We start from the raw sequence: 23,113 nt of genomic DNA on the forward strand, positions 1-23,113 counted from the left end.
AATAAGAATGGTCAATAACTGGGGCGCCTGGGTGGCTCAGTCGGTTAAGCGTCCGACTTCAGCTCAGGTCACGATCTTGCGGTCCGTGAGTTTGAGCCCCGCGTCAGGCTCTGGGTTGATGGCTCAGAGCCTGGAGCCTGCTTCCGATTCTGTGTCTCCCTCTCTCTCTGGCCCTCCCCCGTTCATGCTCTGTCTCTCTCTGTCTCAAAAATAAATAAACGTTAAAAAAAAAAAAAAAAGAACGGTCAATAACCACATGAAAAGATACTTGGGGCACCCGAGTGGCTCAGTCGGTTAAGTGTCCCGACTTCAGCCCAGGTCATGATCTCACAGGGTTCGTGAGTTTGAGCCCCGCGTCAGGCTCTGTGTTGACAGCTAGAAGCCTGGAGCCTGCTTCGGATTCTGTGTCTCCCTCTCTCTCTCTCTCTCTGCTACCACCCCCCCCCCCCGCCTTCCTGATTTGCGCTCTGTCTCTCTCCCTCTCTCTAAAATAAATGAACATTAAAAAATTTTTTTTAAAGATGCTCACCACTATGATTAAGGAAATGCAAATCAAGAGCACAAAAGATGGCACGTCACATTACCTAGGTCAGCTAACATAAAAAAGATAGACAATAAGTGTTGAGAGGAATGTGCGGAGATTAGAACGCTCATACACTGCTAATGGGATTGTCAAATGGTACAGCCACCTTGGAAAAGTTTAAGAGTTTCCAAAATGTTAGAGTTACCAGCTAACTCAAGTTTTACTCCTTGATATATACCCTAGAGAAATGAAAGAAAGCCTATGTCCACACAAAAACTGGTACACAAACATGTACAACAGCATTATTCGTAACAGTCAAAAAATGTAAACAACGCAAACGGTCACCAACGGGTAACAGAAAAACAAAATAAGGCATCCATCCGTACAATGGAATATTATCCAGTCATTAAAAAAAAACTGCAGCATGAATGAACCTTGAAGACATTATACGAAAAGCCACATATTGGGGCACCTGCCTGACTCATCCGGTGGAGCGTGCAACTCTTGATCTCGGCATTGTAGGTTTGAGGCCCACGTTGGGTGTAGAGATCACTTAAAAATAAAATCTCTGAAATACATATTGTATGACTCCATTTATATGAAATGCCCAGCGAAAGCAAATCCATAATGACCAAAAAAAAAAAATAGATTAGTGGTTACCTGGGGCTGGGGGAAGGGAGGAATAGGGAATAACTACTAATGAGTATGAGGATCCTTCACGGAGTGATGAAATGTTCTGGAATTAGATGGTGGTGATGGTTGCACACCTCTGTGAGTATACTAAAAACCATGTTATGTTATGTAAGTTACATATCAAAAAGTAGCCCATAAGAAATAAAAAATGTTTGATAAATGTATACCCACTTAAGAACTTAGTCATGTTTTATAGAAATTAAATTTTCACTGAAAACGTCAATCTTGCTGTTGGACACACCTTTGTACTTTATGAAAGAATTGTACTTAACAAACATAGTATATTTCATTCATTCTCAAGAGGTCCAACACGGCATAAAAAGCTTACTTACATACATGTTTGTATATTCTCACATTAAAAAAACCACACACACACGGGGGTGCCTGGCTGGCTCAGTCGGAAGAGCATGCGACTCTTGATCTGGGGGTTGTGAGTTCAAGCCCCATGTTGGGTATAGAGATTACTAAAATATAAATAAATAAATAAATAAATAAACAACACCCCACACATACAATAAAGACAGTCTGACAGCTGGAGCTATCAGCAGAACTGTCTGCTTCCCTGGGATAAATAAAGTGGATAAACTGACCCTGAGAGTGAGATTAGCATGCCAGAGGGTTTGGGATCAACACCATGGAAAGGAGGGGAAGGAAGCAGGATAAGGTAGGGAAGAAGCTGGACTGCCATGATGTCTCAAGGTTGGCCCCAGGGGACCCTACAGGAAACTCCAAAGCTGGATGGCCCTTTAGCATTGTCCTGAGTTGGGACAAGGATGCTGGGCCTTTTATATCCCCTTCTTGATTAGTCCCTGGCTGCAGGATTCCCTGGGGAAGGCAAATGGCTCTTTTCATTCAAGTAACTCCTCCAGGAACTGACAGCTGAGGGAAGGGCTTCCTGCTGGTGGTACTCCCAGGAGCTATGAGATTTAGTTCTTTATTCCTAAAGGGGGCCCTCGGTGGTGCAACACTGCCTCCACGACCCTATGCTAACGGTGGTCCCACTTTTCATCTCGGCCTATTGCTCAGTCACAAGTCTTTTTTGCCAGTTGATCGGATGAGACAAACTCCTTCCAATCTGATCTCTTTCCCCCAATCACATCTATTTTAGCTCCAGCACCTGATTGTCCCGAGACAATTTACAGACTAAATTGGGTCCCTAGTACTTAGTACGTCTTCGGAGCATTTCTAATCATAATCTCAAAACTACAGGAAAACGTATTTGTTGAATGTCTAACTTCACTAACACCTGTCTCCTTTGTTCGCTGTCGTCACTGACAACGCCTAGGACGGCGTCAGTAGGGCACACTCAATAAATACTTGTTAGACAAAGGAGGGAGGGTGTTCAGTGCCAATGCCACAGACTCTCTCTCTCTCTCTCTCTCTCTCTCTCTCTCTCTCTCTCTCTCTCTCTTAGAAACCCACTGTAACTCGGTTTCTAAGAAAAGTTCGAAATGCTTTACTCTCAAGAAACGGTCGCCATTTCTTCCCTTGTAAAAACACGTAACTCAGGAAGGCCCTATCAGTTAATTAATTTAAGACTGGCCCCCCATCCCTGTCGAATTTGCAGAAACACCGCTCCAAACACCCCACATCATAAGCCTCAACCTAGGCTTAAACACTAGGAGCTCCCAAGGCGGTTTACCTCGTTCTGTAATGAGGGTTTACCTCGTTCTAAGATGGCCACGAAGGGGTGGACCCCGCGGTCAGATTCTGCGAGTTGCGTGGGCAAACGCGCCGGACCGCGCCTCCAGAGGAGGATCTTAACCGCGCAGAACGGAAGTTCCTGAGCCTTCAAGCCCGCGGGGAAGCAAGTCGGCAACGGACCAAGATGGCGGCGCCCAGTGAGGGGCAGGCGTTTGCCGCGGGGGTTGAAAAGAATTGGGGTGCGGTTATTCGCTCCCCAGAAGGGACGCCCCAAAAAGTCAGGCAGCTGATAGATGAGGGGATTGCTCCAGAAGAAGGAGGCGCCGAAGCGTGAGTTCACGAGTCCACCCTGGGTCCGGCGCCGGCGGATTGGAGAGGGTTTGGGGAACGCGGGCCCGGGGCAGGGGGTGGGGGGAATCCTCTGGGTCGGCACTTTTGTCTGTAGGGTTGGCAACGTCCCGGGATCTGAAAGAGACCGGGTTTACTACGTTTACTCGGTTTTAGTCTCGGGATGTACTGCTTTCAGCACCACGGGCGGCAATGCTATAAAACGGGTTGGGGGCGGAAGGGAAAAAAAAAGACGACTGCTAACTGAATATGCATCTGACATCTGTTAGTGGGGTTTCTTAATCTTTTTTGAGCCTTAGACACCTTTGGCAGCCTGGCAAAGCTTATGAATCCCTTCTCAGAATATTTTTAAATGCATGAAATAAAGTGCATAGGAACATAAAGGGGACCAATTACTTTAGAATGCGGTTATCAAGGTAGTAAAAGAAAAAAAGTGCAGTAACATGCCTCATTACTGGAAAGTTAAGTAATCTCTAGTAATAAGTCTATTATTTACCATAATTTTGAAGTAATCATGGGCATAAGTGGTATTTCACAACATGTTGAACAACCGTAATGTGACAAAATGCCTGCGATTTCCACTGGTGACAAATTCATAAGTACTGCTGATGCTACTATGTTTTGTGAGGGTTTTTTTAGTACCTTCATTCGTATTTGAAGGAAGTGCTGAATTTCAGCTAGAGGTTAATAAAATAAACATCACTTTTTTCTCATCCAAGTTTATGGATCCTCTGAATTGGCTTTCAAGAACCGCACCTCCCTGAGGCTGGCTCTCTGAGAAAGATTCCTAGAATGAGTTTATATCTTTCGAGTTATAATAGCTGCTGTCATCCTGTTTTTATTAAGATGATTTTTGTCCTCAAGGATTCCTCCCTCTACCCCTTCCAGGTGCTGTTGAAATGCCTTTCACTAAAAATAGATAATTGTATTGTTGGGTTTTTTCCTCCCTGAATTTTTTTCATGAAATTGCCCAAAGATCTTTACTTGGATTTGAATTCTGAAACTCTGTTTTGGGAGAGTGGGTATCAATGGTCGACTCAGGTAGAAAACTATCAAAATTATTTTTCTCTGTGTTTAAAGGAGTTCAATTTGTAAGGTGGCTCAAATTTGTAATGCATAGAAGCTTTGAGTCTCATTTTGTGTTTACTAAAGTTGTGTGAAATACTGTTGGAGGACAGTAAGTGAGCTAGAAGTTCTCCGGTATAGGATTAGTGGAGCACCGTGGAGGTAGAAATTACTTGAAGCTTAGATGTGAACGAACAGTAAAGAAATTTGAATGCCAGACTGACGAATTTGGATTCTATTTAATAATTATTGTGAAGCTAATTAATAATTTTAAGCAGAGGAATGACATTACTGAAATGATTTTTAGAAAGGTTAAAATCCAGCGTGGCGTGATGGACGCTGTGATGTGCCAAGAAGCGAGATGCAAAATGTTTAGGGCAAGTGATGCTGTGAAAGATTTCTGAGAGTTCTGCCCCTTTATTTTAGGAAGGACACCTCTGCCACATTCCAGTCAGTTAATGGGTCACCCCAAGCGGAACAGCCGCCATTGGAATCTACAAGCAAAGAAGCCTTCTTTAGCAGGGTGGAAACGTTTTCTATATCCTTCTTTATTAGTTCATGTGAGTTGCACTTTCTGCTCCTGGAACGAGGAATAACAGCACTTATTCTGATGTTGTAAATTTAAGAATTAAACTTGGTAAGATATTTTATAGGAAGATTAGCATCATAAAATGTTATTCCTCAAAGGGATATTTGAGATGATCTGGCCTTTGCTTTTTGTTGTTTTGTTAATTAATTATTTTGAGAGAGAGAGAGAGAGAGAGAGAACCCCAAGCAGAACCCCAAGCCCCATATGGGGCTCCAACTCTCGAACCTTGAGATTATGACCTGAGCCGAAATGAAGAGTCAAATGCTCAACCAACTTAGCCACCCAGGTGCCTCTGACCTTTTCTTTTTACAGAAGAAAACACTAAGAGCTTGAGAGGAAAAGGAATAGTAACTAACATTTGTATGTGGTGTGTTTTCATGTACATTATCACATTCAGTCTTCACCTTAAACCTGTGAAAATAGGTATCATTATTATACTCATTTACAGAAGAGGAAACAGTTTCAGGTAGGTTATGTGACTTGCCTATGGTCAGCCTGCTACCTAATGGCAGAGCCAGGATTATAGCATGAGGCTATGTATACTACACTTCCTGTCTCTTTCTGGATTTTCCCCTATATATTAGTTATCTGTTGTATAGCAAATTACACTAAAACTTAGTGGCTGAAAACTACAAACATGGGGCGTGCCTGGGTGGCTCAGTAGGTTAAGCGTCCGACTTCAGGTTAGGTCATGATCTCATGATTCATGAGTTTGAGGCCCCCCCCATTGGGCTCCCTGCTGTCAGCACAGAGCCAGCTTTGGATCCTCTGCCTCCCTCTCTCTCTGCCACTTTCCCGCTCACTCACCCTCTCTCAAAAAGAAAAAAACATTAAAAAAAACCACATTTTTTGTCACAATTTCTGTGGGTCAGGAATCTGGGCATGGCTTACTTGGGTCCTGTGGCTCAGGGTTCCTCACAGGCTGCAGTCATCTCCAGGCTCCGCTAGGAAAAGATGCATTTCCAAGCTCACCCACAAGCTACTGGATTGAGGGCTTCAGCTCTATAGTGGCTCTCGGGTAGAGACCTCCCTGTGCACCTTGCAGCATGGGCCTGTTGACAGGGACAGTTCACAAAACGTGGCAGCTGGCTTCCATCGGAGTGTGCAAGTGAAAGAGAGCAAAGACAGAAGCTAAACTCTTTTTGTAACCTAATCTCACAGGTGACATCCCATCACTTGTGCCCTTTTCTATTCACTAGAGTGATTTTTTAAAAATATAAAATGATTATAGACTTGCAGAAAGGTTGCACAGGTTACAAAGAACTTCCTTTCTAAACTACCTTTAAGTAAGTTGCCAAAGTGATACCTCATTACCCCCAGATATTTCCTACACACCAGGACTTTTTTCCTACGTAACTGCAATGCAGCCATCAAAATCAGGAAATTTCACATAATAAATTACTGCCATCCAACCCTCAGACCCCAGTCATTTCATCAGTTGTTGTAATAATATTCTTTTTTTTTTTCTTTTTAGGTTTAAATATTTTGAGAGAGAGAAAGAAAGTGAGCAGGGGAGAGGCAGAGAGAGAGAGAGAGGGAGAGAGAGTCCCAAGCAGGCTCTGTGCTTTGCTGTCAGCACAGAGCCCAATGTGGGGCTCAAACTCACGAACTATGAGATCATGACCTGAGCCAGAATCAAGAGTCGGATGCTCAACTAATTAAGCTACCCAAGTACCCCCTAATAATATTCTTTATAGCGAAAGGATCCAGTTGAGATTCTTGTTTTTCCTTGAATTTCATGATCGTGATACTTTTGAAGATTACAGGCCAGTAGTTTTGTAGAGAGTTCCTCAATTCACATCCATCTGATGTTTCCTTATAGTTAGATTCAAGTAGCTTAGGAATATCACAGAATGGTGCTGTGTTCTCACTGTATCCTGTCAGGTGGCACATGAATTTGATTTACCCCTTTCCTGGCGATAATCACTTTGATCACTTGATTAGGGAGCGTCTGCCCATCTTTGCCCGTCTTTTCCATTGTAACACTTCTTCTTTTGTAATTAAAAAGTGTGGCGGGGGCGGGGGGAGGGGCACCTCTGAGGCTCGGGTCGTGATCTCCTAGTTCGTGTGTTCAAGCCCCGAGTTGGGGCCCTGTGCTGACAGCTGGGAGCCTAGAGCATGATTCAGATTCTGTCTCCCTCTCTCTTTGCCGCTACCCTGCTCTAGCTCTTTCTCTCTCTCTCTCTCTAGCTCTCAAAAATAAACAAACATTAAAAAAAGTGTTTTGTGCAGAGGTGCTTTGAAAATATGCAAATATCCCATTCCTCATCAAACTTTATGTAATTTATTTGTAGCAGCATGGGCTGCTTTTTCAGTGGCTTTTAATCTGTTACTATCATTATATGTTTTGATATTACAGTTATCCCTGATTTGGTGAGTGGGGGCCCTGTAGAGATTCTCTTTACACTCCACTTGACTCCCAACACCTCAAGGTGCAGCCCCTCTTTACCCAACTTGGGTTCTGACACCCTGTGCTGAACTGCCTCCCTCACCCTCCTGGCTGTTCTCCTTGCTCACCACCTGATGGCTCTAGGACTAAATTTCTCAGGAAGAGGAAGGTATTTTAATCATCTTCTACTGCCGTATCTTGGACTAATTCCTCATTTTCTGCAAAGGAACCTTGTCCTTTGTTCTTTTTTGTTTTCATTGGATATAAATTGACCACCGCTTTGGGTATGATAATCATTTCTTTCACTTAGCCAGTTAAGTAATTCTGTTACTTTTATTTTAGGTGATGCCACCTCCTTTAACATCTGTATCTAAATTCTGTTTTCTAGGCTTCAGTCCTTCTTTTGCTAATATTAGAATGTTTTCAAATTCCTGTATCCCTTATAAAAATATAGAACTTTCCTGCATCTTCTTTCATGTGTTGTGTGTGTGTTGGTGTGTGTGTGTGTGTGTGTGTGTGTGTGTGCTCTGTAAAATAGAGCTCTTTAGGTAAAATGTTGAGTATTGAGTTTTAAAGATCAATAAATGTTTCAGGACATTTTCCCAAGCGCGTGCTTCTAGATGCTCTGGGTACTCTCAGCCTGTTTAACACACATAGACTACGTGCACACATTAGTTCATAATAATCAAATTTTGGGCAGGGGAAATGAGGAATATTATTATTATTAATTTTACTGACTATTCTTTAGAATGTAAAAGCAAACATGGCACAATAAAAGAGCATAGATGAGTGGCAGAAAATATTTCTGCTTGTTTGACTTTTACCATCCTTATTGCTGAGGCCTATCCCTGTACTTTTACAAGTGTTTTTAAATCTCTAGTATTTCACAATAAGTGAAAGGGAATGGCTTCTGTATTCCACCCCACAACCATTAATAACGTCAACATTTTATTTATTTATTTATTTATTTATTTATTTATTTATTTATTTTTAATTTTTTTTTTTAACGTTTATTTATTTTTGAGACAGGGAGAGACAGAGCATGAACAGGGGAGGGTCAGAGAGAGGGAGACACAGAATCTGAAGCAGGCTCCAGGCTCTGAGCTGTCAGCACAGAGCCCGACGCGGGGCTCGAACTCACGGACCGCGAGATCATGGCCTGAACCGAAGTCGGCCGCTTAACCGACTGAACCACCCAGGCGTCCCAGCATCAACATTTTAAACATGTAGAATACATAGGGCTTTGTAGAGGAAAAGTTCAAAATTTTTTTCCCTCTGGTTATTACTCAAATGACTTCCATTGTTCTGTGAAGTATGTGCCTGTGCTTTAAAAAAAAATTTTTTTTAACATTTATTTATTTTTGAGAGACAAAGCACAAGCAGGGGAGGGGCAGAGAGAGAGAGAGGGAGACACAGAATCTGAAGCAGGCTCCAGGCTCTAAGCTGTCAGCTCAGAGCCCGACGTGAGGCATGAATCCATGAGCCATGAGGTCATGACCTGCACTGAAGTCAGAGGCTTAACCAACTGAGCCACCCAGGCGCCCTGCCTGTGCTTTAAAAATAGTTTTTCAGGGTGCCTGGATGGTTCAGTCGGTTGAGCATCCAACTGTTGATTTCGGCTCAGATCATGATCCCAGGTTTTGGAATCGAGCCCCATGTCAGCCTCTGTACTGAGCATGGAGCCTGTTTGGGATTCTCTCTCTCTCTCTCTCTCTCTCTCTCTCTCTCTCTCAAAATAATAAAAAATAAAAAAGTAAAAATTAGTTTTCCAAACTTTCCTTACTTGCTTTCCCTCTTAATCTAACGTGTTTATTCCTATACATGTAAAGAATGAGTTAAAGTTTTCATTTCTGACTTACTCATCTTAATATACTTGCAGCATTGTTTTTCTTAACATGAATACTCTCTGAAATGGGCAGGTAAGCCCTCTGAGCTGTCTCCACTTGTCTGTGCAAAGTACGGCTGGGTCACAGTTGAATGTGATATGCTCAAGTGTTCCAGCTGTCAGGCTTTTCTCTGTGCCAGTTTACAACCAGCTTTTGATTTTGACAGATGTAAGTATAAAGTACAAATTACGTTTTCCTCCATTTTCAAAGATATATTAGACTGGTTTTCTAAGAAGACCAGTCACTTGTGTTTGATCAAAGAAGGTGTACTGTTACATATAGCAAGGCGAATCTGTGATGGTCTGTGTCCTAATCATTAGCTTCAGTTACTACTGTGTTTTAAAACTAAGCTACTTTAGAGTGAACCTGACTTTCTGTATTCTGGGAAACTAACAGCAGAGTATATTTACTTCATGGTTTCAAAATTTATACTTAGGCAAAGAGACAAGGCACTTCTATGAAGCCTCGTGCTTTAGAACGTCCTGCCTTATAAGATACATAATACTGTTACTGACCTTAGGATCTTGATTTAGAACTTGTTTTCTGAAAATTATTAAGATGGTGCAGTTGCTAGTATTTTCATATCTTCTAAAATTATCTTAGTCATTTTTATTTTTAATTCTATCCACACTCTTAAAGGTTCTTAGTCATTAGATTTTGAATCCATATAGTGTTTTCTAAGGCACTGCTGCCTGTATGGGTTTCAGATAAGGACCGATGTGCTGAGCTGAAGAAAGCCTTGTGCACCGCCCATGAGAAGTTCTGTTTCTGGCCAGACAGCCCCTCCCCAGGTACTTATTTCCAAGATTTCCCATTGACCATCCCTTCTTGGTTGTTGCATTTCTAATATTGCCTGTTTCTTTGTGAAAATCTAGTCTTTGGAGTTTCATTTTTTCCTTTCTATTTGGGCTTTTAAAGAAGAATTTACATTCATTTACTTGTTAGGTTATTACTTAACTTTATTAAGGGCATTTGACATGACAACAGCTTAGCCATGCATACATTATCCCATTTAATTCTCACAGGGGCCCTGGGAGGTAGATTACCAACACAGTTTTTTAAGTGAGGAAACAGAATCAGAGATCTTTTTTTCCTAACGTTTTTATTTTTGTTTGTTTTATTATTTTATTTTCTAATTTGAGAGCGCACACATGCAAGTAAGGGAGAGGGGTGGAGGGAGGGAGGGAGAGAGGGAGAGGGAGAGGGAGAGAGAGAGAGAGAGAGAGAGAGAGAATTGAAAAAAAAAAAAAGAGGCTCAATGTAGAGCCTGACACGGGACTCAATCCCACGAACCTGGGATCATGACCCAAGCTGAAGTCAAGAGTCAGTCACTCAACTAACTGGGCCACCCCGGCACCCAGAATCAGAAATCTTAAAACCAACTGGTGAGGAGGCAAAACTGTGGTTTTATCTGCTTTCAGACTCTCTGCTTTGCCCCCCATAGCAAGCAGTCCCATGTTCTCCCCAGGCTTCCTTTGGTGCGCTAACCGTGGCAGTTAAATGGAGTTGGGGTTCGGTTCCTAAAACCAACTCACGGGAAGCCAAATGAGAGTGATTACAAATGTATAATTTGTCCCAGTGAAGTGACACAATATAAACAACAGCATTGAAGCCAAAGACCGCCTCTCTAAGGGCCTTGGCAAGGCGCCCTCTCTTGAATCCGGTGAATTTGTGATTGTCTTCACTTGAGTTATTGACTTTAATCATTACTTTTTTAAAAAACTAAGCTACTTTAGAGTGAATCTGACTATGTATTCTGGGAGACTAACAGCAGGATATGTTTACTTTATGGTTCCAAAATTTATACTTAGGCAAAGAGACAGGAATTTTATGAAGCCTCATACTCTAGAATGCCCTGCCTTATAAAATATATGATAGCTCCTTTGTTACTGGTCTTAGGATCTTGATTTAGAAGTTGTTTTGTGAAAAATATTAAAGTGATGCAGTTGCTAATATTTTCATATTTTTTTAATTCAATTTTTTTTAACGTTTATTTATTTTTGAGACAGAGGCAGAGCACAAGCAAGGTGGGGGGGACAAAGAAAGAGAGGGAGGCACAGAATCCGAACTAGGCTCTAGACTCCGAGCTCTTAGCTCAGAGCCTGACACAGGGCTCAAACTCACAAACCGGGGATCATGATCTGAGCCGAAGTCAGATGCTCAACCTACTCAGCCACCCAGGCATCCCAATATTTTCATATCTTTTAAAGTTCTTTTAGTTCTTTTTCTTTTTAATTGTATCTATACTTTTTTTTTTTTTTTTTTTTTTTAAAGTAGGTTCCATGCCCAATGTGGGGCTTGAACTCATGACCCTGTGATCAAGAGCCATGTATTCTACCAGCTGAGCCAGCCAGGTGCCCCAATAGTATCTTGGAATCTTAAAGACTCTTAAGTGTTGTATCCACAAAATGCTTCAGAATGAGGGAGCCCAAAATGTAGTCACAAGTGGGAGTTTTAAATATTTTACTGGTCACATGGGCATATTCCTGCTGAGTGAGTAACTTCTACAGCAGAGCCTTCTGGAGGGCTCACCAAGACCAGGTGCAAAACTCAATGCTTGACCAGACATCAGTGCCAAAAAGTAGGTATACTTTTTATTACTTCAGTAGGACAACTCAGGCTAATTCCAGGGTCACTGACACCTGGGAATATTCCATGAATAACCATTAAGAAGGAAAAAAAAAATAGATTGAAAATGTTCATAGAGTGCCATCTACTGATAGATGAACAGGTGATAGAAAGGGACTATTAGGAAATGATTTTTTAAAAATTTTTTAGGTTTTTATTTATTTTGAGAGAGCGAGTGAGCAGGGGAGGGGCAGGGAGATTCCCAAGCAGGCTCCGCTCCTGATGCAGGGCTTGAACCCACAGACTGTGAGACTGTGACCTGAGCCGAAAGGAAGAGTAAGATGCTTAACCGACTGAGCCACCCAGGTGCCCCGAGAAATAACAGGTTTCTTTTTTTAAAAAAACATTTATTTATTGTTGAGAGACAAAGACAGACAGAGCATGAGCAGGGGAGGGGCAGAGAGAGAAGGAGACACAGAATACGAAGCAGGCTTCAGACTCTGAGCTGCCAGCACAGAGCCCGACGTGGGGTTTGAACCCATGAACCGGGAGATCGTGACCTGAGCCGAAGTCGGACGCTCAACCAGCTGAGCCACCCAGGCACCCCAAGAAATAACATTTAAAAAAAAATTTTTTTTTAACATTTATTTGTTACTGAGAGATGGAGAGACACAGAGCATGAGCAGGGGAGGGATAGAGAGAGGGGGAGACACAGAATCCGAAGTAGGCTCCAGGCTCTGAGCTGTCAGCACAGAGCCCGATGCGGGGCTCGAACTCACAAACTGCGAGATCATGACCTGAGCCGCAGTCGGTCGCTTAACCAACTGACCACTCAGGTGACCCAAGAAATAACATTGTAAAGGGAAGGTCATGGTAACGGAAGTTTCTGCTGTTGGCCCAGCTATTTCTCTGGATAGTACAACCACATTCGCTCCTTGAGGATGTGAGTCGTCTCTCCGTGTGCCCTGTCCAGGTTTCTAGGATCCGCCCAGGACCCTGCTGGTGGTTCCTGCCTCTTGGTACTACACACTCAGCTTTCTTGGTCCTATTCATAACTTCAGCTGCCACCTACTTGCATACCTCTAACTCCTATCCAGACCTCTCTTTTGAGCTTGACTCATTTCCAGCTGCCTTCTAAACATTTCCATGTAATATCTGCTGCACAGACCTGGAATTCAACATATACAAAACTGAATGCTTCATTTTATACCTAGAACTTGCTTCTCATCTTCTATGTTCTCCATCTTGGTAAATGGTACTGACACCCCCCCCCCCACCCCCCCACCAGTTGTCCTAGCCAGAAACCTGGAAGTCACCTTAGATGCTCTTCCCTGTTGTCACCACCTGGTCCTATCCGTCCTACCTCCCAAATCTGAAATGTGACCTTTCAGTTACATCATCCCTTGGTTTGGTTCTTTCACATTCAGGAGACTTTAGTGTGAAGAAAGGAACACCGACAACTGTCTGTACTTTTAGTGCTTTTATTTATTAAGCATATCTAATAAATACAGTTTTGTAGGTAATTTTTTCTAACATTTACCAGTATTTACAAACAAAACTAAATCCCTTTAAACATTTCAAATTATAATAATTATAATTACTAATTTACTAGACTGATTATTTTGAACATATCAAACACTGAAGTAGACCAAATGCTCACATATGTTAGTTATAAAACATATTTTAATTCATGTTAAAACATTTACATGATGGGTTTAATTTCTTCTGTTTGCTCTTTTGCCTTCATCAATCTTTACTAGTATTTTCTTAGAATTGTCGGAATCAGACCAAACCCTAAATTGGAAGGTGATCAGAAGGACATTGGGATCTGTTTTTTTCTCCTAAGTTTTGTCAAACGTGAGCCACTGGTCATCAGAACATGTTTTATTTTTATTGTTAAACCTCACTTGATTTTGTAAAGTCCATACCTTTTTTGTTGACCTTAGTTTTTTATAATCAGACATTCCTTGTAAAATGATACATCTTTTTAAATTGATGGCATATATGTTTGACATATTTGGTTACTTGCAACAGGTTTAAATAGTTTGATAATATTTAATAATATTAGAGACCAAAATCTGGTTGTTAATGATACAATAAATGGCAGACAAAAGTGCTATTGTTAACTACTTTTGTATCTCTCTCTTTTTTTTTTAAGTTTTTATTATTTATTTTGACGGGGGGGGGGGGGGAGAGAGAAAATCCCACGCAGGCTCTGTACTGTCGGCACACAGCCCGACGTGGAGCTTGAACTCATGAACCGTGAAATCACGACCTGAGCCAAAATCGAGAGTCAGACGCTCAACCAACTGAGCCACCCAGGTGCCCCTGTACCTCTTAGTAATAAAACTAGAAAAGAGATTTTTTTTCTTCCTGTTTTTTTTTTAAATGTTTATTTTTGAGAGAGAGAGAGTTTACCCAGGGGAGAAGCAGAGAGAGAGGGAGACAGAGGATCCAAAGCAGGTTCTGTACTGTCAGCACAAAGCCTGATGCGGGGCTCGAACTCACAAACTGAGATCATGACCTGAGCCAAAGTTGGACGCTTAACTGAGCCACCTGGGTGCCCTTTCTTTTCTTTTTTCTGTTTCTGTTTATTTTTTTGAGAGAGCAGGAACACGCATATATGTGGGCAAGCGGGGCAGGGGCAGAGGGCGAGTGAGAGAATCTTAAGCAGGCTCCGTGCCCAGCTCAGAGTCTGACCCAGCACAGAGCCCCACATGGAGCTCGATCTCACAGCTGTGAGATCGTTGACCTGAGCCAGAATCAAGATTTGGACCCTTAACTGAGTGAGCCACCCAGAACCCCCCCCCCCATTTTTTAAACAGCCTTATTGAGGAATAATTGACATAAAATGTGCATATTTAGGTATACAGTTTGGTAAGTTGTGACATACTTGTGGGCTTGTGAAACCATCACTGCTAGATTTCTATTTAACATCGGGAGTTGATATCATTATCCCAATTTAACACTATATATTACTATGCCCTATTTTTCTTACAGTATGAAGTGTCATTGATCATTAAGAGTTTTATAACATTGATGCTCCTTCTCTCCATCTTTATGCCACCAGTATCTTGCAGGGATTATTACCTTAGGTCACTTTAATGTCTGCTAAGCTTATTATTTTTTTTTTTTTTTTGCATCCCAGCTGGCCCTTTAGGATCTCTGGTCTAAACTACTGCATATTATCTATAATATCACTTCCTCCTTTAAAAAAATCTTTTCGGTAATTTCTCTTCACATACATTAGTAAAATCATGGTCTAGTTACTCTCTACACTTCAACCCCGTCTCCTACTACTTTCCCCACAGGCGCACTGGGTCCCAGTCCCGTGAAACTGTTGAGAAACTCCGCACCTGTCCCATCCTTTGGGCCTTCGCTTTTACACACTGTTGTTGGTCTCAAATTCAACTTAGACCTGACTGCTTCTGAGAAACCTTTCTCGAGAAATCTACTTTTTTAAACATATTCACAAAAACATCACAGCTCTGTCAAAAAAAGTCAGTGATTCTTAATATCTTCAAGTACTTGATCAGTTTTATCAGTACCTGTCCCCTGTCGTTCCATGCACGTCTTTGACTTTTCACCATTTACACCAATATGATCTTCCAGTTTACCTTGTCCGCAGATCGATTTGGGATGTTGCCGTTGGATGAGCCTGCTGTTCTTGTTAGCGAATTCCTAGATCGTTTTCAAAGCCTTTGTCACTTGGACCTTCAGCTTCCTTCCCTGAGGCCAGAGGACTTGAAAACTATGGTGAGTTTTTCTTAGCGAGCCTGCAGCGGCCTTCAGTTGTCACTAGCGATTGTACGTGAAGCATTTCCTTAAATGACCAGGGGATTCAGATTGCTGTGAAGAGAGCTAGTTGTTTGCCCCTCAACTGAATTTTTTCAGTCTCTGCTAGAAGGGCAGCTATTGACAGTTAAGTAAATGGTTCCCTCGAAACTTCTAGATATTCTTTAAATGGCATACATTCAATTTTATCTTGAGTTGTTACTTAAACTATCTAACAGAAGATACTGAAATGTGACTTCATATGGTTTATTGCTTATCATTTCCCAAAGAAAATACTCCAGGAGAAGTTATAAACTCCCTTCTGCCCTGTGCGTAGAAATTAGAAATGCTCTGCCCTATCTTTGGTGTCCCTATCTAGTGTCCTGTTTCATCACCCTGCACACACTCTGGAGACAAGCTTTACTGTAGGAAATAGTAGCTATTATTTTGCTTCCTCAAGTTGCGAGGCCATTTGGATGTTAACTGAAGTGTTACCCTCTGTGCCTATTATAAATGTCCCTTGTCCCTAGCCAAGGCAGCTTTTTTGTTCACCCTGTCAGTTCTTTATACAAATATAAAGACCTTGGTAAGTTCTCATTTTGTCAAGAAGTAAATTTAGTGTCAGGTCAAGATATAAATAGTAATCTGTTTTTCCTATTTTGGTTTGGAGTGTACAGGTTTGAGAGAAAATCCGCAATTGGTAAATATCTTTTTTTGGCAGAGAGAGTGCACGTGCAGGGGAAGGGCAGAGAGAGGGGGAGAAAGAGAATCCCAAGGAGGCTTCTCACTGTCAGCGCAGAACCCAATCTCCCCAACGGTCAGATCATGATCTGAGCTGAAATCAAGAGTCAGGTGCTTAAAGGACTGAGCCACCAAGGCACTCTTGTAAATTGATTTTTTTTTAAGTTAATTTATTTATTTTGAGAGGGCGAGGTGGGGGAGGGGCTGAAAGGAGAGAGGGAATCCCAAGCAGGCTCCTCACGTCAGCTTGGAGCCCAACAGGGAACTCCGTCCCATGAATCGTGAAATCATGACCTGAGCCAAAATCAAGACTGGGGCGCCCAACTGACTGAGCTACCCATGTGCCCCTGCGATCGGTAAATTGAAAACAAATTAGTACTAAGAAAAGATTTAGTAGTTCTAGGAAAACTGCTCCCTTTCTCAGTCAGTAGATCCGGAGCAATTCAGAAAGGTTTGTAATACCTTAGCCCTGTCCCAGAAGTAAGCCTTGCGTAATGAAGAGAATTGTCTTCGTGTTTGGCACTTCTTTCATGATTTTTGCGTTGTACCATCTAAGTACATCATTATATGTCATTTTTGTGGTCGGACGTCTAATTTAAGGAACCTTGGTTCCTTTATAGTGCTTGACAGAAGACAAGATCAGTCTTCTCCTGCACCTGCTTGAAGACGAACTTGCTCACCGAACGGATGAGAGAAAAGCTGTAAGCAAATTAGGCTCAGACATCCAAGTCCACGTCACTGCCTGTGTCCTCTCTCTGTGCGGCTGGGCATGCAGGTCAGTCAGTGAATATGCAGGGTGACATGAACTTTGACATCGTCATACCCTGGTTTACATCAGTCACTGATAGTATTTGTAGATCACGTGGTGTTTTCCTGTCAGAAAAGCAGACAAAGAAAACCTAAGAGGGTGGTGAGGGGATGATAAGAATCAGTAACAGTTCCAGAATTAGAACGCGGGAATTCTTGGACACACCTGAACTTTGGTTTTTTGTTTTTTTGGTTTTTTTTTTTACTGTCGCTTCCCAGCTGGGAATTTGTGCTCCTGTAAGCAGTGAAGCTCCTTTCTGTTTATAGAAAGGAAGAAAAGTCAGTTGAGTTCATAAAAACTACCAAAGGAAACGTCAGCCAGAGTCCTCTGAGCCTCCATGTTGGTATTTGTATTCCAGCTGCTCAATTTAGCATAGACTCCCTCTGAGATAGAAAACTGTTGGAACTGGGACACCTGGCTGGCTCAGTCGGTAGAACATTCAACTCTTGATCTCAGGATTATGAGTTCCAGCCCTGTTAGGTATACAGATAACTTGAAATATTAAAAAAAACAAAAAACTGTTTGAACCAATCTTGATTTACCTTAACTATGCATTCTTTGATAGATCAAGGGATGTTTTTTATTTAATTTAAGGTTTGTTTGTTTGTTTATTTTAAAGTTTATTTAAGTTATCTCTACACCCATTGTGGGGCTTGAACTCAAGACCCCGAGATCAAAAATTGCATGCTCTTCCGACTGAACCAGCCAGGTGCCCCGGGGATATTTTCATTTAAAAGGAACAGAAGAAATTTATAAAATAACCTTTAATGTAGTCTTGCCTTCGAGATGACACCAAGACCATTAGATCTTTCTGTAGGAACTTTGTGAACGACACTGGAGTTGGGGTCCCGAGATCAGAGGACAGGGGCCTCGAGATGCCATGATTCCCAATCCACTGGACTGTTCCAGAGACTTACGATGAGATCTTTGATGAGATAAAGCATTCTCACAAATGATTACACTTAGTCCCTTGGAAGTGTTACCTTTTGAGAAAACTCTCTTTTCTGTTCCTACCTAGTTCTTCTCTGGAACCCATGCAGCTCTCCTTGATAAGCTGTTCACAGTGTACGAGGAAGGTGGGGCTCTGGGGCTTCCAGCAGATGGAGTCTTCCATGACTGAACTGGACGCATCGTTTGGCCTGACCAGCTCCCCCATCCAAGGCCCTGAGGGGCGGGCAGAGCGCTTCCCTCTGGTGCCTGAATCTCCTCGGAGGATGATGACTCGGAGTCAGGATGCCACATTTTCCCCTGGCTCCGAGCAGGTATAGACTTACTTGGCTTGTTGGGGTGGCCTTTTTAAAAGCGGCATTCTTGGGGGCGCCTCGGTGGCTCGGTCCAACTTGAGCGTCTGACTTCGGCTCAGGTCATGATCTCAGGATTCATGAGTTCGAGCCCCGCGTCGGGCTCTGTGCTGACAGCTCAGAGCCTGGAGCCTGCTTCCGATTCTGTGTCTCCCTCTCTCTCTGCCCCTCCCCTGCTCGTGCTCTGTCCCTCAAAAATAAATAAACATTTAAAATAATAAAGCAAGTAAGCAAGCGTTCTTGGGGTGCCTGGATGTCTCAGTTGGTTAAGCTTCTGACTCTTGCTTTTGGCTCAGGTCATGTTCTCAGTGGTTCTTGAGACCAAGCCCCACGTCAGGCTCTGTTCTGACAGCGAGGAACCTGCTTGGGATTCTCTCCTCCTCTTTCTCTGCCTCTCCCCCTGCTCATGCATGCTTTCTCTCTCACACTTTCTCAAAATAAATAAATGAACATTAAAAAAAAAAAAAGCATTCTTGCCAAAAGTGTTGTGGTGGAAAAGTTGGAGATTAACTTAGGTGGGGAAGCTTTCGTTCTGACCACAGTGATCAAAATACCGCGTGTTTTTATTCACCAGTTGCAACGCAGAAGCTAAATTCGTGATTTTGCATAAAAATCGATTATTTTTTGAAGAGTTTAGATATGTCGACAGTTCAGAAAGTAAATTCTCACAGTTTAAACTGTGAAGTATTTGTTTTCACCTGCTTCTAGAAATACGTCTTCTGACCATAGTCATTTCCATGGTCGGTGTACTTCTCTTCCCCCTCCTTTCCTTCAGGCCGAAAGGAGCCCAGGCCCTGTCGTCTCCCGAACTCGGAGCTGGGACTCTTCTAGTCCCGTTGACCGTCCTGAGCCAGAGGCTGCTAGCCCCACCACGAGAACTCGTCCTGTGACCCGAAGCATGGGAACAGGAGACGGCACTGGCCTGGAAGTGCCATCGAGCCCTCTCCGGAGAGCCAAACGGGCTCGCCTCTGCTCTTCTAGCAGCTCGGTGAGTCCACCTGCGTGTAGAGGTCGTGGAGCGCAGACAGCACGCGAGACCCTCACCGCGTAGTACAGAGAAGCAGGTGTGGTCCTGTGGCTGTGAGAAGACAGTAAGTTTCAAGATGGGATAGTTGGGTGACCAAAAGGAAAAAACTTGAAGAGGTTTGGCATTTCAGTTCTTTGGAATGGTTCTGCAGAGGTAGTAACTATTTCAAGCACATGAGGATGGGCAGGGGGATGGGAGGACATACCCGATCAGGTGCTGTTGATTTAACACAAAGGGAATGAAAGAATTTGGAAAGAGAGTGGGCACTACATAGGCAGTGTTCAAATTTTTTTTTTAAAGTGTATTTATTTTGAGGGAGAGCATGAGCTGGGGAGGGACAGAGAGTGAGGGAGACAGGATCCCAAGCAGGCTCTGCACTGACAGCAGCAAGCCTGATGCGGGGCTTGAACTCATGAACCGTGAGATCACGACCTGAGCCAAAGTCAGATGCTCAACCAGCCGAGCCACCCGGGTGCCCCGGCATAGGCAGTGTTTAAAGGAGACATCAAATTGGAAATGTGGGCAGTTGTGAGATTCTGAACTGGACGAGTCACAGCAGTGCCTCTCTGGATTCACATGGCCTCTGCCCTTCATCAGCACTGTTTCTTTTCCTCCTCTCAGGACACATCTTCCCGAAGCTTCTTTGATCCCACCTCTCAGCACAGAGACTGGTGCCCTTGGGTGAATGTCGCATTTGGCCAGGATACCAGGGAGGATGGCAGAACCGAGACAGATGCCAGTGCCGCGGCAGAGCCAGGCTGGAAGGCCGTGCTGAACATCCTCTTGGCCCACAAGCAGTCCAGCCAGCCAGCTGACACAGACTCCATGGTGAGACAAGCCGTTGCCTCTGTGTGTGCAGCACTCGCTGTTTATGGGATGAGGAACAGGGGCTGGTCCTATAATTAGCACCCTGCCCGCCCTCAGCTCTCCTAAGTCAGGTTAGACTGAGTCCGGGTTCGTCCTGGAGAACAGGCGTGGAACTGATTCAGTCTTCCTGCAGTTTAGCATTTGGCGTTCCATCAAATTCTGGTAAATTTCTTTGTCTTCTCAACTAAAGTGATTCAAAGTAGAAAAGGAATACGGAACCAGAACTAGATGATGAGGCGGCTGTTCCGGCCTCATGTTGCACAACAGCTGCTTTTTCTATCAGTTGCCGTCACTTGCATTTGGAGCCTGGCCAGTTAGCTTAGCCGTCTGAGTACCGTCCCCTGACCCCACGATTGCGATTTCATTCCTCACGGTGGGCACGTTACTTGGCTCTGTTCCACAGCCCCAGACTTGGGCACTGAGCCTCAGCAAAGCCACGGCAGTAGTGATCGCTGCTACCGCACATGTGGGCAAATGCAAATCCGTCATGACAGCTGCGAAGACGGGTCACGTGTTTACTGTGTGCAAAGGATGGAAGTGATGGGAGGGTAAGCATTAAGGAATCACGGAAACCGGGTTCGCTTTCCTTTGCTGGCTCATTGGCAAATTTGCCTCTTAGCACGGTGTAAATCGAATAATTTCTGATTTCCGTAACCTCCAAGGACAAAGTGAAATAATACTTGCCGGTACACGTTTAAAAGAAGTGGTCCCAGGTTCGTGGTTCAGTAGGATCATGGGATTCTACTGGGGGCAACGACAGCGAGCCCGAGAATGTACATCTGTACCCTTAAAATACACAAATGAAGGCTTTCCAGGTTTTCCCGCAGGTAGAAGATCTCCGTTTTTCTAATTTAAAACTTCTGGAAATACATAAAGCTATCTGAAGACAAATGTCTGCACGTAAATTCTTCTGCCTACATCTTCATGAAATAGTGTACTGGAAGTTTTTATTGACTCCCCTCTGTCACTATCTTACTAACAAGAAATCCCACAGGGTTTTTACGGGGTTTTTTGTTTTTGTAGTGGGAAAAGTTGGCCTCAGAATTGACCCTGGTTTCCAGGACTTTTAAGATCCTTTTTGGTGGTTTGTCTTTTAACCTTCCCACAGCTGCTGTGACTGGGAAGTTCAGAGCTTAATGAGGCTACACAAAGGATCCTCATGTTAGAAAAAAGCTTATGTTGTTTTTCAACTTAAGTTCCTTTTAACGTCGTCACCGCATTAACTAAATTCCCCTCGATCATTAGGAAGAGCTCAAACTGCCCCCACCCTCACCTCCCACCCCGGGACTTTTATTTTATTGAAACATTCATCCACAAAGAGGATGAGAAAACAGTGAAAATGTCATCTGATGTCAGAAGCTGGAGATAACTTTATGGATTATCTGCTAGATTATTATTTATGTTCTCATTGAGACCCTGTGCTCTTTATTGTGCCTCTCAAAGGCTGAGAGATCAGCGTGTTCTGATTCTCTGAGAACTTTTATCTTTTAGTGAATTGTTTTGTCTCCCTGTAACACCAGTTCTCAGAATCTCAGATCACTTCATAGGCATGACCAAGTGGCAGTTAGAGTCTTCCTATTATTAGCTCTGCTGGCTAAAAATGAAGCTGAGAAGGCCAGGGTCATAGTTTAAGCTCCAAAGAGTCATTTATTTTACTCCTTGGCCTTGAATTATACTGTTAACCCCACCGAAGCATCACATGAATGTGAATCTTTGTTCACAAGAAATAACGAACCAGGGCCAATTCGGAAACCCGTGTGATATGTGCACTGCACTAATGGTGGGTCAGGAGTGTCAGCCTCACAAAGATGAGGACAGATGCAGATACCTGGAGGGAGGACATGAGCCATGTGTTAGAGGCCCAGAGTGTGTTAGCAGTCTTGTGACAGAACGCAGCTTTTTAGTCTGGTTTTAGGTGTGTGTTATGTATACAATGTAAAGTAATACGAAATATAAACTGGGTTTTATTCAATTCTAGATGTACCTAGATCCCTGTGGGAGGAATTTATAGACGAAGCCTTAACGCCGTTACCCGTCTTTCACCTCTATAAAAGAATTTAATCTCTAACAATGGGCTTTTCTACCTATAGAGTCTCTCTGAGAAATCAAGGAAGGTATTCCGAATATTCCGGCAGTGGGAATCCTTATGCTCATCCTGAAGATATTCCAGCCCTTCCTGGAGAGAAGCGGAACGAGTGACTTGGAGAAATAAGAGTCTGAGTTCCCTTTTGGTCGGCTGATTTCTCCATCCCGGTTTCACCACAAGGATCCCCCGTCTTTGCAAAAGGCAGCGTCACTGTCTGCGTCTGCCTGAGGGGAAGCCTGTTTCCGTGCCGGGATTGGACAGGTGAAGTATGCCAAGCCTGGCTCTGTTAAGGGAGTGCGGGGAGGTTAAACTAGGTGGAGGACCGAGCACGTGAGCTCTTCTGGTGTCTGTCAGTACGGGCTGGTGTTGTGAAGACTCTCGTGTCCCAGGAATGTGACAGAATGTGTTAATAAAATACTTGCTAGGATTCTTACTGCCGGCGAGTTGTGTTCCTCCTTGCCTCTGGGCTGTTAAAAACAAGGCAGACACTGAGCACACGTCAGGGGAGCAGTAGGCAGCATCAAAATTTTCGTTTCCACGTTGGCCGCAAAGCCCGAAATTTGCTTGTGATTCTCATCAAAGAGGTATTTCTGAACCAGAGAGTGTTCGTTATGTCACCAGGAGGTCTCCTGATGTGTTACAGTGAATGGTAGGCTGTTCGTGTTCTCTGTTCGCTTTGACAACAATAGGCTAGGTGAGGGAGGAAGGTCCTCCGGGAGAGACACCCTCCACATGCCTTCCGGTACGTGGCTCCCCCGAGGGGGACTCCCCCAGGCTCCTTCACTGCTGCTGGTGAGCATCAGT

The 23,113-nt window shown here is 43.4% G+C and overlaps 1 protein-coding gene across 1 annotated transcript; it reads left to right on the forward strand.

Annotated features, from left to right (window-relative positions):
* The first annotated feature begins 3,002 nt into the window (after nucleotides 1-3,002).
* On the forward strand, nucleotides 3,003-22,742 carry ZC3HC1 (zinc finger C3HC-type containing 1). Its single transcript, XM_058724289.1, has 10 exons — nucleotides 3,003-3,190; nucleotides 4,700-4,811; nucleotides 9,155-9,305; nucleotides 9,845-9,928; nucleotides 15,334-15,461; nucleotides 16,841-16,995; nucleotides 18,047-18,290; nucleotides 19,105-19,317; nucleotides 19,978-20,184; nucleotides 22,314-22,742. The coding sequence occupies exons 1-10, from the start codon at nucleotides 3,045-3,047 to the stop codon at nucleotides 22,380-22,382; spliced, it is 1,509 nt and encodes a 502-aa protein (XP_058580272.1). The 5' UTR covers nucleotides 3,003-3,044; the 3' UTR covers nucleotides 22,383-22,742.
* Nucleotides 22,743-23,113: the final 371 nt, after the last annotated feature.

Source organism: Neofelis nebulosa, chromosome 4 (assembly GCF_028018385.1).
Source record: "Neofelis nebulosa isolate mNeoNeb1 chromosome 4, mNeoNeb1.pri, whole genome shotgun sequence".
Classification (NCBI taxonomy): domain Eukaryota; kingdom Metazoa; phylum Chordata; class Mammalia; order Carnivora; family Felidae; genus Neofelis; species Neofelis nebulosa.

Coding starts and splice junctions, on each gene's coding strand:
- ZC3HC1 (XM_058724289.1), top strand. CDS start 3,045: ATGGCGGCGCCCAGTGAGGGGCAGGCGTTTGCCGCGGGGGTTGAAAAG. Junction 3,191..4,699: donor GAAGAAGGAGGCGCCGAAGC/GTGAGTTCACGA, acceptor CCTTTATTTTAG/GAAGGACACCTCTGCCACAT. Junction 9,306..9,844: donor AGCTTTTGATTTTGACAGAT/GTAAGTATAAAG, acceptor TATGGGTTTCAG/ATAAGGACCGATGTGCTGAG.